Genomic DNA, 14,511 nt, shown 5'->3' on the forward strand with positions numbered 1-14,511 from the left:
ACTGAATAAACTCCTTGATAGAGACATATTTTACTCATGCGCCTATTACTGTGTTACCATTTATATTCATGAAGGGTGCGTCCTGACTTTGCAAAATGCTCAACAACTCTGCTGTAAATTGAATCTATTTTATTTGTTAGTAATAAACACTGCATACACAGTGAAATCACTATTTTTCCAGTTGATTTAAGGTCTGCTTCAGTGAAGTTCATTTAGAGTGAATTCGTTAAACACTGTGAGAAATATTTTTCTCTGTGGAGGCACTCTCAAGGGTTCATCGTCATTTTGTTTTTAACTGGGGAACACAACTGTACATGATTCAATTTTAATTTTAGATTTTAAATGTGTTGATTTCATACGCCCAATTTCATCATCAGGGCTTACATAATGTTGTTTTATTTTACACAGTTGTGTAACTAAGTATTACAAATATTCACCTCTCCTTCTAGACTCTAAGAGCACTGTTTTGTGTCTTTAAAGGTACATTTACACTGTTTGTACCATTAGTGACAATACTGTACCTCTACTGTACCCTTTTTTTGTTCTGAGAGTGAACAGTTGATTTTGCTGTGTCAGTTAAACACTGAACACGTAACAGAAGAACAATTGATCTATGGACCGTTGTAAACGCTGTGATTATTTAAACTTATTAATAGAGGGGAGACCAAACCTACCCAGTTTACCAGCGCTGTTGGGAAAAAAAAGGAAAAGCATTTTTAGAAATGTTTTTTGGTCCAGAAAATTGAAATACTATGTAGTTCTGAGCACTTAAACCCCACTGCTGGCTCTCTGCACACCTCCACAGAGGGCTTATAGGGCTGTTATGGGGGTGTGTTGTGGGGAGGGACATGTAAGAGGACACTCAACACATGTAGCCATGTGAAAAGATTAGACAAGGAAGCAACAGAGCAGAAGAATATTAAACTGATCAGCAATAGCGTGAAATGTTCTGAAGGACCCCGGAAGACCATTGACGCAAGAGAGGGAAGGAGAGAACAAAAGAGAGACAGAGAGTGAAAGTAGAAAATGAGGCAGCAGTCAAACACGCTGGAAGAAGTTAAAGCTGAGCAGCTGACAGGGGTCAGGGGACACTCTGTGTGCTGGGTGGACAAGGAGCATGTTCGAGTGGGACTTGCAGAATGTCTCAGCACATTCGTCATGATGGTGAGATTGTTCATTCATCTCAGTAAAGAATTTAGAATTAAAAACACTGTAAACTGGACATGAACAATCAAGGTTAAAACTTGTCAGGCACAGCAGCCCTTAGAGTCAGAGTAATCCAAGTCTGGGACTAAATATATTTTGTGTTTAGACTGGTGTATGACCACGGTAAAGTTAGATTTATTTTCGATATTCGGTTTTCCGGCGTCAATACCTTTTCAAAATAAGGTTATATCTGACACGGGGTTACATATTCTGAATGGTACGGACACAGAGAACAATGCACACTGTTTACTGGAGTCAAGCTATCCGCACTTTGGAAACTGACGGTCAAGCCATCCGCGCTTCAAATCCGAATGCACGTATAGGCGCGTCATTACGGTTTTTCATTGCGGAGAACACCACATCCGCTTTGGGACAGATAAGAGAGTCTGAAACCCGCGTTTGAGCAGCGATGTCTCTGTCACTAAATAAATGGACTAAATGGGCTAAAATTACCAAGCCATTAGGATTATATTTCGTTTTAAATCTCTTTAAAGAGGCAAAACACGCTTTGATTATTTCATATATTTACGTATTTTTTACTTTTCTATTAACACTTAACTGGCTTTGAATAGTAATCCTGATGGACATGTAGAAATACAGATTACATTTTACTGTCATTTAACAGAGGTGGCTCACTGTATAATATTCTCATGGATTATAGAACATGAGCATGGCATGCTGTACTCTGGGTTGCTCTGTAGCGGACGGATGCTCTCATTTGATTGGTTGTCATGTACGTTATGTTCAAAAACATAGACAGCTAGGGTTAGTTTCCAACATATACCGAACCACCTCTAACCCCCCCCAATTCCAACATCCTAACAACTTGAACGTTAATAATTATCAAAATTATGAAGAACTTGAATTACTGTGTATTTCCAGATTCTGTTTAAAAACAGCTGTGCAGTCTGCCTTCCAAGCATCACAGAAAAACAACTGTAACTCAAATGCTTTTGCCATATGATATGAAAATGCACAAGGGCATTTTCCCATGGGCTTCAGAAAATATCTTTCTTATCTATGCGAAGCATATACAGTGAAATTCTGTCAAAATCATACAGCTGATAGGCAATAGGTCCCTCTTTTTAATGACAGTGGAATAGTTTAGGCATTATGGGTAGTTTTTGAGAAATCCATATTGGTAAATATTCAGTATGAGTTTATGAGAAAAGTACACAGTGAAATTCTACTAAAATCATACAGCTGATAGCCAAGGGGCCCCTAACTTTAATGACAGTGGAATGGTTTAGGCATTATGGGTAATTTATGAGAAATCCATATTGGTAGGTATTCAGTATAAATCCATGAGAATATTATACAGTGAGCCACCTCTGTTAAATGACAGTAAAATGTAATCTGTATTTCTACATGTCCACCAGGATTACTATTCAAAGCCAGTTAAGTGTTTATAGAAAAGTAAAAAAAATACGTAAATGTATGAAATAATAAAATCAAAGCGTGTTTTGCCTCTTTAAAGAGATTTAAAACGAAATATAATCCTAATGGCTTGGTAATTTTAGCCCATTTAGTCCATTTATTTAGTGACAGAGACATCGCTGCTCAAACGCGGGTTTCAGACTCTCTTATCTGTCCCAAAGCGGATGTGGTGTTCTCCGCAATGAAAAACCGTAATGACGCGCCTATACGTGCATTCGGATTTGAAGCGCGGATGGCTTGACCGTCAGTTTCCAAAGTGCGGATAGCTTGACTCCAATGTTTTACTGGACGCTCCGGTGCATTTGATATATGCTCCTTTTCCTTTCAATAGCTAAAGAAACAGACCGTTTTTGACATCGCAACAAAGTGCATTCGTTTCTAGACTCTGTCCACAGCAATGCACACCATCGTCTTTCAGCCTAATTTGCTTAAATACGATTAAAGACATTCTCTTTAAATAAAGCTTTCTGCTTCACTACTTCTCACAGTCTCTTCACTGTGTCCACAGTCCTCACTACCTGACCCCTCCTGGGTGAATCAGATCAGACAGACAAACAGAGTGAGAGACAGACTGAGAGTGAGACAGACTGAGTGAGTGAGTGACTGAGTGAGAGTGTGTGTGTGTGTGTGTGTGAGAGAGAGACAGAGAGAGAGAGAGACCTAAATTCTGAATTTAACTGTTAATGAGAGGTCAGTATGAAAACACATTTGGTGTGCATTCTTCCCCATCACTCCAAGTATCTAACACGGCCAATCTGATGTTTATAAACACAGTGAAAACGAAGCTATTGAAGATTGTGACCTGTTGTTAGCGGCGACAGGAAAGTACGTATTTAATCGTATTTAAGCAAATTAGGCTGAAAGACGATGGTGTGCATTGCTGTGGACAGAGTCTAGAAACGAATGCACTTTGTTGCGATGTCAAAAACGGTCTGTTTTTTTAGCTATTGAAAGGAAAAGGAGCATATATCAAATGCAGCGGAGCGTCCATAAAAACAGTGTCCACTGTTCTCTGTGTCCATACCATTCAGAATATGTAACCCTGTGTCAGAAATAACCTTATTTTGAAAAGGTATTGACGCCGGAAAACCGAATATCGAAAAGAAAACTAACTTTACCGTGGTTACTGTATGTGTATTTTACTTTTCAATTAAAAAATATTAGGAAAATATATTCTTGGTTAACAGACTTTGATAAACAGAATTTTTCTGACAGGGCTTAAGTTTAGCTCTGGACTCTACACACTGTACTGAATTGGGATTTTCCACTGAAAGGAAAATATAGGACATCTCTAAATCCCTATCAGGTGAAACCAACACATAAAGTCCGTTCCCTGTGCAGAGATTAAGCCTAGTGTAATTTTTCCACAAGACGTCAGCGATGTTTATGGTGCCTTAACAATGGATAAGAAATCTCAGTGAAAATAACTGAGATGGGAGGGGCTACTGGATTCACGCACTGCCGTCACACAGTGTGGATTAGGCACAGCAGAGCTACTAGTTTTTATACTGTCACAACTGTTCTGAGACCAGCCCTCCCACCGAATACATACAGCCCTCAACGACTTTATCTTCTAATCCTTCACAACAGATAACGGACGAGAAGGTGGCAAAAAACTTTACTAAACCTGTACACAATTATCATAACCGATATTATAAACCGTTTAATGGTAGCGAAACACGCTCATAACACGTATGGAGGCTGCTAGTGTGGACAAAATATACCTACAGGTCGTTCAGCCGCTGAGCTTTAACTTAAAGAGTATATTTAATCACTAAAAGCCTACTTCAGTTCCTCTGTTCTCGAGAAAACCCTCGAAAAACTGCATTATCCCCGAGATATGACGCAATATTCCCACGTATTTCAATTCGGACGGGATTAGTATAATCTGGGGTCATTTTTACTGCTCGTAGGTACAAATCTTTACTGCTCCAATAGGTAAAAGACGGGAAACGGGAGCGCGCACTCCGAAAAATGCTTGAACTGGTATATTCGGACGGGAATAAAACTACTGAGATACTCAGGTAATAATTGTTTAACTCCCACGTCCACAGGTTAAACTAACACCGTCTGGGCTTAAGCTAAGCAATGGGGTAGATTTCAGAGACATGAATGAAGCCTGGTGTAAGACTTTAAGAGTTTTTATCGTCAACACTGGCCTGAAGTTTGTCACACACATTTCACCTCTTTGTCAAAACCCTATACTTAGAAACAATGTCCTGAACTCAACCCAAATCTTACACAACCACAGAAGTGTTTAGTGATGTAACTAATCAGACTCATTCTCCAGCAGTATGTCCAGAACGAGACTCACTTTGTTGGTCTTGGTGAATGTATTGACGCGTATGTCTTTCTTCCAGGTGTTTGGACTAGGCTCAGTCGCTCAGGTGATCACGGGAGGTGGCTTATTTGGAGATTATTTGAGTATTAATCTAGGTTTTGGTCTGGGAGTTGCTATGGGAGTGCACGTTGGTGGGAAAATATCAGGCAAGCTCTTACCTTTTCTTAATATTTCTGAAATGTATAAACATTTTTTTAGAATATATAAAGAGGAGAAAGCTATATGAGGATGTTCTCTGTGTAGGTGCTCATATGAATGCAGCAGTGTCGTTCACTCTGTGTGTTTTTGGACGTCTTGGCTGGAAGATGCTCCCTCTGTATGTAGCTGCTCAGCTTCTGGGCTCTTTTCTTGCTGCTGGAACAGTTTTTACTCTTTACTATGGTGAATAAGCACATTCAGTCGTAACGTGATGATTCTGCTTAAATCTAATTTACATGTAGTCAATCAAAAAAAAAAAAAAAAGATGTGTTATTTTTGATGTATTTGCAGTACATTTATTTATTTTTTAAAATATTATGATATCGATCTCCATGATATTTTGGAAGATTTGAAATATTTTGGGGCGGCACAGTGGTGCAACAGCTTCAGGGTCCTGGCCTTGTAGGTTCGAGCCCTGCCCCGGGTGACTGTCTGTGAGGAGTTTGGTGTGTTCACCCCGTGTCTGCATGGGTTTGCGGGTTTCCCACGGTCCAAAAACACATGTTGGTTGGTGGATTGGCAATTCAAGTGTCCATAGGTGTGAGTATGTGAGTGAATGTGCGAGTATGTGTCGCCCTGTGAAGGACTGGCGCCCCCTCTATGTTGTGTTCCTGCCTTGCACCCAGTGATTCAGGGTAGGCTCCGGACCCACAACCCTGAATTGGATAAGAGGTTACAGACAATGAATAAATGAATGAATAATATATTTTGGAACTCTTATTGGAACAGAATACCTGTATTATAATCTATCATAGTGGGTCACAGTGGGTCCAGTGCCTACTTGGTATCATTGGCTGTAAAGTTGGAAGTGGGTTTCGCACACTCACTCAAACACTCACATCTATGGAAAATATCCAACAGCTAATCCCTATAAAAACATGTGCATCTGGAGGAAACCCAAGCAGACACAAGAAGAACACACCAAACTTCTCACAGACAATGACTTGAGGCAAGAACTGAATCCCCAGGACTCTTTACCACTGAGTAGACCACTGTACTGCTCCACTTCAATAACATTCAATTAAATTTCATTTACAAACCACCTTTTATAACTTCTGTTGTCACAAAGAATCTTTGAAGAGAGTAAAAATATACTTGATATATTTGACATTTGGGTAAAGTGTAATACGAAGGATTATTTGCTGTTTACTGAAGTGACACTGTTACTGAAGTCATTTTCCACTTGATGTTTTATAGATGCCATACACAGTTACTGTGGGGGTAACTTCACAGTTTCTGGCCCTAGAGCAACAGCTGGGATATTTGCCACTTACCCAGCACCTTACATCTCTATACAAGCTGGGTTTCTGGACCAGGTAATTCAGTGGATTCAGCATATAAAGACAAAACCTGCATTTCCAATGCTATTATTTTTACATCTTTTCTCATGTGTGCAGCTTGGATTAGATACAAACTTAAATTGCTTTATTGCTCTTAATCGATTCGGCCATGTCTAAAGTAGTATAGAGTCTCCCATACATCTAGGCCACTAGGTGTCAGTCTAATGCCTGTTTAATGACATGAAGAAGAAAGATTGATTGCTTCTTTAAAGTCTCTAATACATACCAACTCTATAAAATACCATCTTGGCATATTATGAAATGTCCAGTGAAGGCATTCTGTAGCTCCGTATGAAGACAGCTCACTGCCATGGAGAGATGTGAGAGTGAGAGTGAATGCTTTTGGAAATGTCTTGGTTTTTTTGAGCCATTTTGATTTATTTGCTGGTTATAAGGCCAGTATGCCAGTCTAATATCGCCCCATCTGCCGGACTCAGGTGCTTGGCACCGCCATGCTGCTGCTGTGTCTAACGGCTCTGGCAGACAGGAAGAACCAGCCCGCTCCATCTGGAGGAGAGTCTGTGGCTGTGGGGGCTCTTGTTCTGCTGATCGGAGTTTCCATGGGGAGCAACAGCGGCTATGCCATCAACCCCACACGAGATCTCAGCCCGAGAGTTTTTACAGCCATCGCAGGCTGGGGATCAGAGGTGTTCAGGTAAATGCAACTCCATGGAACTATATGGCATTATAAAGCTCAAACAGGTGTAGTAGCAGCACCAAAGCATGTAGCTTTAACTAGAGCAGCCACTAAGACCTCTAAAGAGCTGTTCTCTTCATTACTGTGAGGTTACTGTCATAGCAAATTCTCATATCTCCAGCAGGATTCATTCTCCAACAATGAGAGGGCAAATTGATCTTAAAAAGGAAGGCATAATTAAACGATTAAGAGTACATGTTATTTACAGTGATTGTACTGTTACAGTGGTAAGGAGTATTAAAAAACATTCCATGCAAAGCTAAATGCTAAGGATTGCCACAGTGGATCAAAGTCTGGTTATTTCTGTTTACTATCAACCCTGCAAAAGTGGACAAAATGAGCTTCATCAGAATGAATTTATTACATTTAGAGCACAGTCTGTAGCCTTTAACGTAACTACACTAACAATTTACCAAAAGTGCAAAGTGCTACAAAACTAAACAACTCAAGTTACAAATGAGTTTCTGTTGTAATTCAAACAGTAAATAAAAAGTTAGACAAGCTAAACTTCATCCACCTGCAAACAACAGTCGTTTTTCCCCCCTCAATTACACCTTTCCACCCTAAAATACGTTTTGGAATGTAAACAACCAGAGAGAACTGTGAAAATAGTAGACATTCCCTTTAAAGCCATTTACTCTTACATACAGTTACAAAAAATGTATTGATACTCTGAAATACTGCCCCTGTTGCTTTATGCAGTGAGCATGTTGTTAACTGCAGTTTATTTAGTTAAATAGTCCACTATGGAGGGTTTATATTTGAAAAAAGACACACAGAATATCATATACACTTATGTTATTTTTATGTGTAAATGTATATCAGTTGAGGTTATATGACAGTTTTTACACTTTGTTTTTTGTTCTGTTTTTTTATATACTTTCAGATTGCATATAAAACTTGATACCTCTTAAAGTAAATTTAGCTCATTTTGAATGTTTTTTGTGTGTCTCTGCAGGGCAGGTAATGGTTGGTGGTGGGTTCCTGTGGTGGCTCCTTTAGTAGGTGGAGTGACTGGAGCTTTGATTTATAAAGCGTTAGTGGAACTACTCCATCCTGTTCACACAGACAAAGAACTAGAGCATGGGGAAGGACCCTCGGAGGGTGCTCCACTCCATCCGTACAAGAATGGAAGAACACAAGTGTGTGGAAAGCACCCAGTGGAGCAAGACACTACTTAATGGGAACAGAAATTAATAGGAACATAAAAAATAGAGGTTCACTGCAGAGAAACAATGTTCACAGAGAGATTGATCCAGTCTTGTACGAGCTTAGGCATTTGTGGATGGAGATTAAACTCGCCACTGCTTCTTCTGCTCCACTCTGCTGGACAGAAGTTCATAAAAGAATGGCATTTGTTAGTGACTACTTCAGTATTGGCCACATATTTTATGAGTAAGCAAGGAAAGTAGAGGTGGAAATTTTTTATTCTAATTTCTTATCATTTACACCTCATTGTGGCAGATACTGAAACTGTAATTCAACAGTTTAAATGACTCTTTTACATGACGCTGTGTAAATATTGGACATGACATGGCAGACACTTATTTAAAGCCATTTACATCAGCATGTGAACGAATAATAAAAAAAAAAATCTAAAAGTAAACAAGCAGGAGTTTATAATTAACTGCCTGCAACTGTTAACAATGTTCAAGATCATCCAGCGATAATCAAGTCATACCCATGCAGCTAAAGGCAGCCCAATAGAAGAAAATGAATTCCAAATTCTCATTAGTATAATACACTGTGGTTTGTTGGCAGCCATTACATGAAAACAATTATATAAATATTCTGTTCCAAGTTAAATGGAGCCACGGGTGCTTTTTTTTCTCCAAGCAGCATATTATATTAAACATTGTGGGTTCTAGAAGAAGGGAAATTTCCTCCAAGTACACATGATTAGGGGGAAGGTGTGGCCTAATGCTTACAGAAACAGGGTTGGGACTAGAAGATAGCTTGCTCGATCCCCACAGCCAGTGAAGGAACAGCTCTGTCTCCTCCCTCAACGTCCACAGCTGAGGTGCCCTTCAGCAAAACACCTTACAGTCAACTACTCCCTGGGTGCTAAGGATGGCTGCCCACGGCTCTGTGTGTATCTGTGTGCTCATTGCCCCAGGGCTCTAGTGTGTGTGTGTTGTTTACTTCCATGGATGGGATAAATGTAGAGAGTAATTGTGTTGTACATTGTTCAATGGCAATACAAAGCCTGTTTATCACACTGTTTGTCACAAACCTCTTTATAACTAACAAGGACAAAGTGTCATTAATGCAAATATTAGCAACACCCTGTGGAGCAGTCCCTAAATATATGAGTACGTGAGAAATAGTGCCTCTTGTGGTGCGAGTCCTAACCATGTGTAAGTGATAATGTATATGAGTGAGTGATAATAAATATGATCAAGTGATTGTGTATGTTATTGAGTATGGATGAGAGTGTGTGTGAACAAGTGTGTACATTCCCCATTTGCTGAAAAGTTGGGAAAATTTGCAACGTGCAAATAAAACAAGAATCTGTGACTTGTTCATTCTCTTGAAGGTTCATTTAACTGAACAAAGCACAAAGAAAAGATTTCCAATAACCACAACTTCATTCATTCATTCATTGTCTGTAACTGCTTATCCAGTCCAGGGGTCGCAGTGGGTCCGGAGCCTACCCGGAATCACTGGGCGCAGGGCAGGAACAAACTCTGGAGGGGGCGCTAGTCCTGTGTGTCACGCTTTTGCCCAGTTTGTTGTTTACCGGCTTTGTTTTTGTTGTCAGCCTTGCGCTTGAGGAGCACATAGCTTTGTTTTGTTTTGCCCTGGTCTCCCCTTTAGCTACACCCTAGTATCAGTGACTCCACTTGTGTCTCCTTTGTTGCCCTGCCCTCTCGTTTTCCTTCTCATATGCTATATATATATATATATATATATATATATATATTCACCTGCTTATAGTGTACAATTTCAAAACAGTGTGACATGAATATTCTGTAAATCTCAGCTTATTTGATTTGTGCTGCAGACATCAAATTATATATATATTTTTAATGTTTACAAATCACAATCAAATAGATCAGTGAAAACATTGGATATATTTTTTGTATAAGTTAATTTATTAAATAAAAATCAACAAATCATAAATACTTGTTTTATTGAATTTTACACAATGTCCCAAAGTTTCTGGAAATGGGGTTTACATGGGAGCAGGTGAGTGAGTTACAAGCCTAATAATATTTGTTAATTATGTTATCGGTTGCATTTACTGGTAGTGAGTTAAATATCAGAATCAAATATAAGTTCATGACCTTATCAAAATTGATACAATGACAAACAATGTTAAGATGAATTGAGCACAACTGGGAACCATTTAATGTATCCTAGTGAACGGCTATTTATATTATTATGTAGACTCATGAATTAACGTAAAACTCCTGTGCATAGAAAAGAAATAGCCTACATAGTCTCAGTAAATTAAAGACCATCATCAGACCATCATCATGCCAAAAGAACATGCATCTCTTTTCACATACCTCTGACCTCAGTGTTCAGTGTAACATTTCACATTGAGCAGCAGATCTGCCGAGCATATCTGAGTAAAGCACTTCTCTACATGTGGTAGTTTTTCATCGTTTGTTCACGCTCTGTCGGGCTGTGGCCCCTGGGCCTTTGGCAGTGGCTCCTCCACTGGCCGGTGCCTGGGCTGGCTGCTTCTTCTTGGGAGCTGGAGGTTTGACTTTGGAAGAGCCACGGAAAGCTCTGGCTGGGTCCAGCTTGTTCAGGAACAGCTCCCCAGCTGCATCAGGGTGAGAGTCATCATGGAATGTGAGGGGCTGATAAAGAGATGCCCACTGCTGTGCCAGGAAAGAAAAAAAGAGATTACAGTTTTGATCACTTACAAAACAAAACACTGAAATGCTCTAAAGGCTTATGGCTCACATTAATACTTTGACCTCTGATTATTACATGCTGCTTGGAAGTGGATTATAGCTTGATAAACCCATTTTTTTAATCATTCTGGGTTGAAATCTGACTACAACATGGTGCATAAAAATCAAGGATCAGTGATTTTTAACTAGTATTTCTAATGACCTATATATGATTTTAGCCATTTCTGTTGACACAGTGGTTTGCTAATTGTAGGAAGCTCGTCCTACCTTGGCTTGTGGGCTGGGCCCGTATGGTGTGAATGTGTACTGCCACTCTGGCAGGCCTAAATGTGTTATCATCAGCCTGTAGTATGCAGTGAAGGAGGGTGTGAGAAAGTGCCAGGTAAGGGAGCAATCCAGGAACCATATTTCACTCTGCTGGGACACACCACCTAGATATAATCAGGAAAATACAGTAAAAGGCAGGGGAAAATGATTTATGACGAGTATAGATTAAATACACATACATGCTATGTCTGTTTGAACATTTCTAGGATAAAATCTAACTGCATTTTTTTAATCCAACACTAAATGATAATGATCCAAATTCTGATTATTTTCTATAAACAAGTGTCCAGGCTTGTTGTTATGGCCAAGATGTCCAGCATATAGCCACTGAGGCTAGTTAACTGTCCTTGTGTTGCCATGTACACAGCACATCTGTGTTCGCTTGCTTCTGTCTGGTTCCAATTCAACTGTATGTGGTTCACAATCGCAGTGGTATTAGTTTACATTTCTCAGCTTTAAACAATAGCAACAATGTTGATAATATAAGCTTCAAATATTGATATATTTAAAAAAAAAATAGAAAATTCGCCTAAAATGTGATTTAAACAGATTTTCACCTGGAGTGCAGTTGCTGTAAACAAGGCAGACTCTGCCATTCCCAGCACATCGGTCAAGCTCAAATATCCGGCTACGTGAGTCAAAGTGTGGCACCTCTGACCCTAGAGAACATTTAAAACAGTTATAAAATATATCCAGTTTACTGTACTCTAAAAAAATGGAGGAAAATAATACTGCCTTAAATATTTAAACACATAACACTGCGGTTGAAATGGCAATTTTACAGTTTAAAGCCTGTTTTTTTAGGTTTGTTAATTATAACATTTTAAAATGATGTCAAACAACAAGATTGGGTAAAGTACAAGGTTTTGTTTCAACAACGATGACAACACACTGCCACTCTTTTAGAAATAAGTCTTAATTAAACCTCACCTTCCCAATCATCCTGAAAGTCAAGGTCAGCTAATGTGGGTGCACTGGGAAGTGAGTAGATGTTTGATTGGGCAAGAAGTTGAAGCTTGGCCACACTGTTTATCACCATACAGCCAACAGGAACTGGCTCGTCTGTAAGCACAAAAATATGCATAAGAACATTTTAATATGTTTATTATTTTGTCTTCAAACAGTAGTTTAGCAAACGTTTAATGCTTAGAAGGTAAACTTTACATTTTACAGCAGTTATTAATGTAATGTATTTATAGGAGCAGTCAACAGTATTTAACAAATATAAATGAAAAAATAAATCACAACATTTAGTTTTTCTGATGCTTAATATGCTGGAGACGGTTTTGCTTAATCATCCCACTGTTACCTGGGCAACACTAAGAGGTTTATATGTATATTATGTGCCAAATTGCAACCGTATTTCAACACAAATGTGTGGTTCATTCATTCATTCATCCATTATCTGTAAGCGCTTATCCAGTTCAGGGTCACGGTGGGTCCAGAGCCTACCTGGAATCATTGGACACAAGGCGGGAATACACCCTGGAGGGGGCACCAGTCCTTCAAAGAGCAACAAACACACATTCACTCACACCTACGGACATTTTTGAGTCGCCAATCCACCTACCAACGTGCGTTTTTGGACTGTGGGAGGAAACCGGAGCACCCGGAGGAAACCCACACAGACACAGGGAGAACACACCACACTCCTCACAGACAGTCACCCGGAGGAAACCCACGCAGACACAGGGAGAACACACCACACTCCTCACAGACAGTCACCCAGAGGAAACCCATGTAGACACAGGGAGAACACACCACACTCCTCACAGACAGTCACCCAAATGTGTGGTTAATACACCTTAATACCTGCATTAGTCATTCTGAATATGAGTCCCAACCCCACTGAGAGCCCACTATCAATATACAATATAAATTCCTCTCTTATCAAAAGTATATTACTAAAATGCTTATAAGACTGTAATAACAAGGAACCCACGCTCCAGTTTGGCGCTCCAGGTGAGAGTGAAGCCATCAGTGGTGAGGTAGAAATCTCTCAGGTCGTCTGGCAAAACACAGTTATTTTTCTGAAAAGACACATATTTACACACACATTTAGTGTCACTGTTAGTTCTATGAAAGGGCTTTGTGAATATATGAAGATTTCTGATACCTGCTCCCACGAGAGGAGGCATCTCTTCTCTGCAGGGTCTCTCTCAGCAAATCGTATGTCTAACACACCAGGGAGGTTTTCTGGGAAAGTAGTGAAAGGAACAAAAAACAAACAAACAAAAAAAAATACAGTGGCAACAATACCTCATAATAAAACTAATTTTTGAATGCAAGAAATACTTTTTTTTGTTCTTGGCAACTCACATGAGATAAGGAATCAAATTGCATCGTATGAACCAATAGACAGAATAAATACGGTTTAGTACAATAATAAGATGCAAGAAATAATGACTAAAAATATTTCATATTTTCTTCAGACCCTTAAAAACCTCACTCTCACTGAGTAAAAACTCTCTCCCTCCGGCCAAATACATGGTCTTCATTAAAAGGAACCAAAGCACCCCACCAATGGGAAAATAGACTGTATAAATAATGGGACTATGACTAAGGACTAAGAAGACAAGTGCTCCACTCTCTGGACTCTATTTGAGAGAAACAGATTGTCTAATATTAAACAGTATATTATACAAAACCATTCATTTCCAAACGGTAATCCTGTTACTTAATTCAGTCCAAAAACACTGCAGTTATAAATTAACGTCTAGTTTTATCTAATGCTATACTTCTTCAAACGAGACACAAAGTGTCAATGGCTTGAGCTTCAGTATATCTGTGAGCAGGCAGTTTATAGGCCAGGCTTATAATTAAGAATACATGCTGATGATGTCTCACCTAAAATCCGAGTGATTCCTAGAGTAAGTCTTTCTGAGAAAGCTTTCAATGTCTTTTCATCCTTTGCATCCTCCATTCCCAACTCTCTTGTATCTGCAGTGCAATATCGTTACAATAACAGAGACATACTCAATCCCTATTGGTTAATACAAATGAAAGACTGCTTAATTGGCCAATAGTACAACGGCGGAGGATAGCGTCATCAGGAAGTACCCGACTATCCCGAATTAACTCCCAGCTCCCTAGATA

At 39.4% G+C, this 14,511-nt stretch overlaps 2 protein-coding genes across 3 annotated transcripts; one reads left to right on the forward strand and one right to left on the reverse strand.

Moving 5' to 3' along the window:
- Positions 1 to 972: 972 nt before the first annotated feature.
- Positions 973 to 10,090, forward strand: aqp7 (aquaporin 7). Its single transcript, XM_066646267.1, has 6 exons — positions 973 to 1,164; positions 5,004 to 5,130; positions 5,228 to 5,365; positions 6,380 to 6,498; positions 6,960 to 7,177; positions 8,178 to 10,090. The coding sequence occupies exons 1-6, from the start codon at positions 1,027 to 1,029 to the stop codon at positions 8,398 to 8,400; spliced, it is 963 nt and encodes a 320-aa protein (XP_066502364.1). The 5' UTR covers positions 973 to 1,026; the 3' UTR covers positions 8,401 to 10,090.
- A 285-nt stretch (positions 10,091 to 10,375) lies between these two features.
- On the reverse strand, positions 10,376 to 14,391 carry tpgs2 (tubulin polyglutamylase complex subunit 2). Of its 2 annotated transcripts, none has more exons than XM_066646266.1 (7): positions 14,263 to 14,391; positions 13,532 to 13,611; positions 13,358 to 13,445; positions 12,346 to 12,477; positions 11,973 to 12,074; positions 11,356 to 11,519; positions 10,376 to 11,049 (listed from the first exon to the last, which is right to left on the reverse strand). In XM_066646266.1, the coding sequence occupies exons 1-7, from the start codon at positions 14,336 to 14,338 to the stop codon at positions 10,825 to 10,827; spliced, it is 867 nt and encodes a 288-aa protein (XP_066502363.1). In that variant the 5' UTR covers positions 14,339 to 14,391; the 3' UTR covers positions 10,376 to 10,824. The 2 variants fall into 2 exon arrangements, with proteins under 2 accessions (XP_066502363.1, XP_066502362.1); XM_066646265.1 differs by having other exon boundaries at positions 10,376 to 11,052.
- Between the last annotated feature and the right edge of the window lie 120 nt (positions 14,392 to 14,511).

Source organism: Hoplias malabaricus, chromosome 15 (genome assembly GCF_029633855.1).
Source record: "Hoplias malabaricus isolate fHopMal1 chromosome 15, fHopMal1.hap1, whole genome shotgun sequence".
Lineage (NCBI taxonomy): Eukaryota > Metazoa > Chordata > Actinopteri > Characiformes > Erythrinidae > Hoplias > Hoplias malabaricus.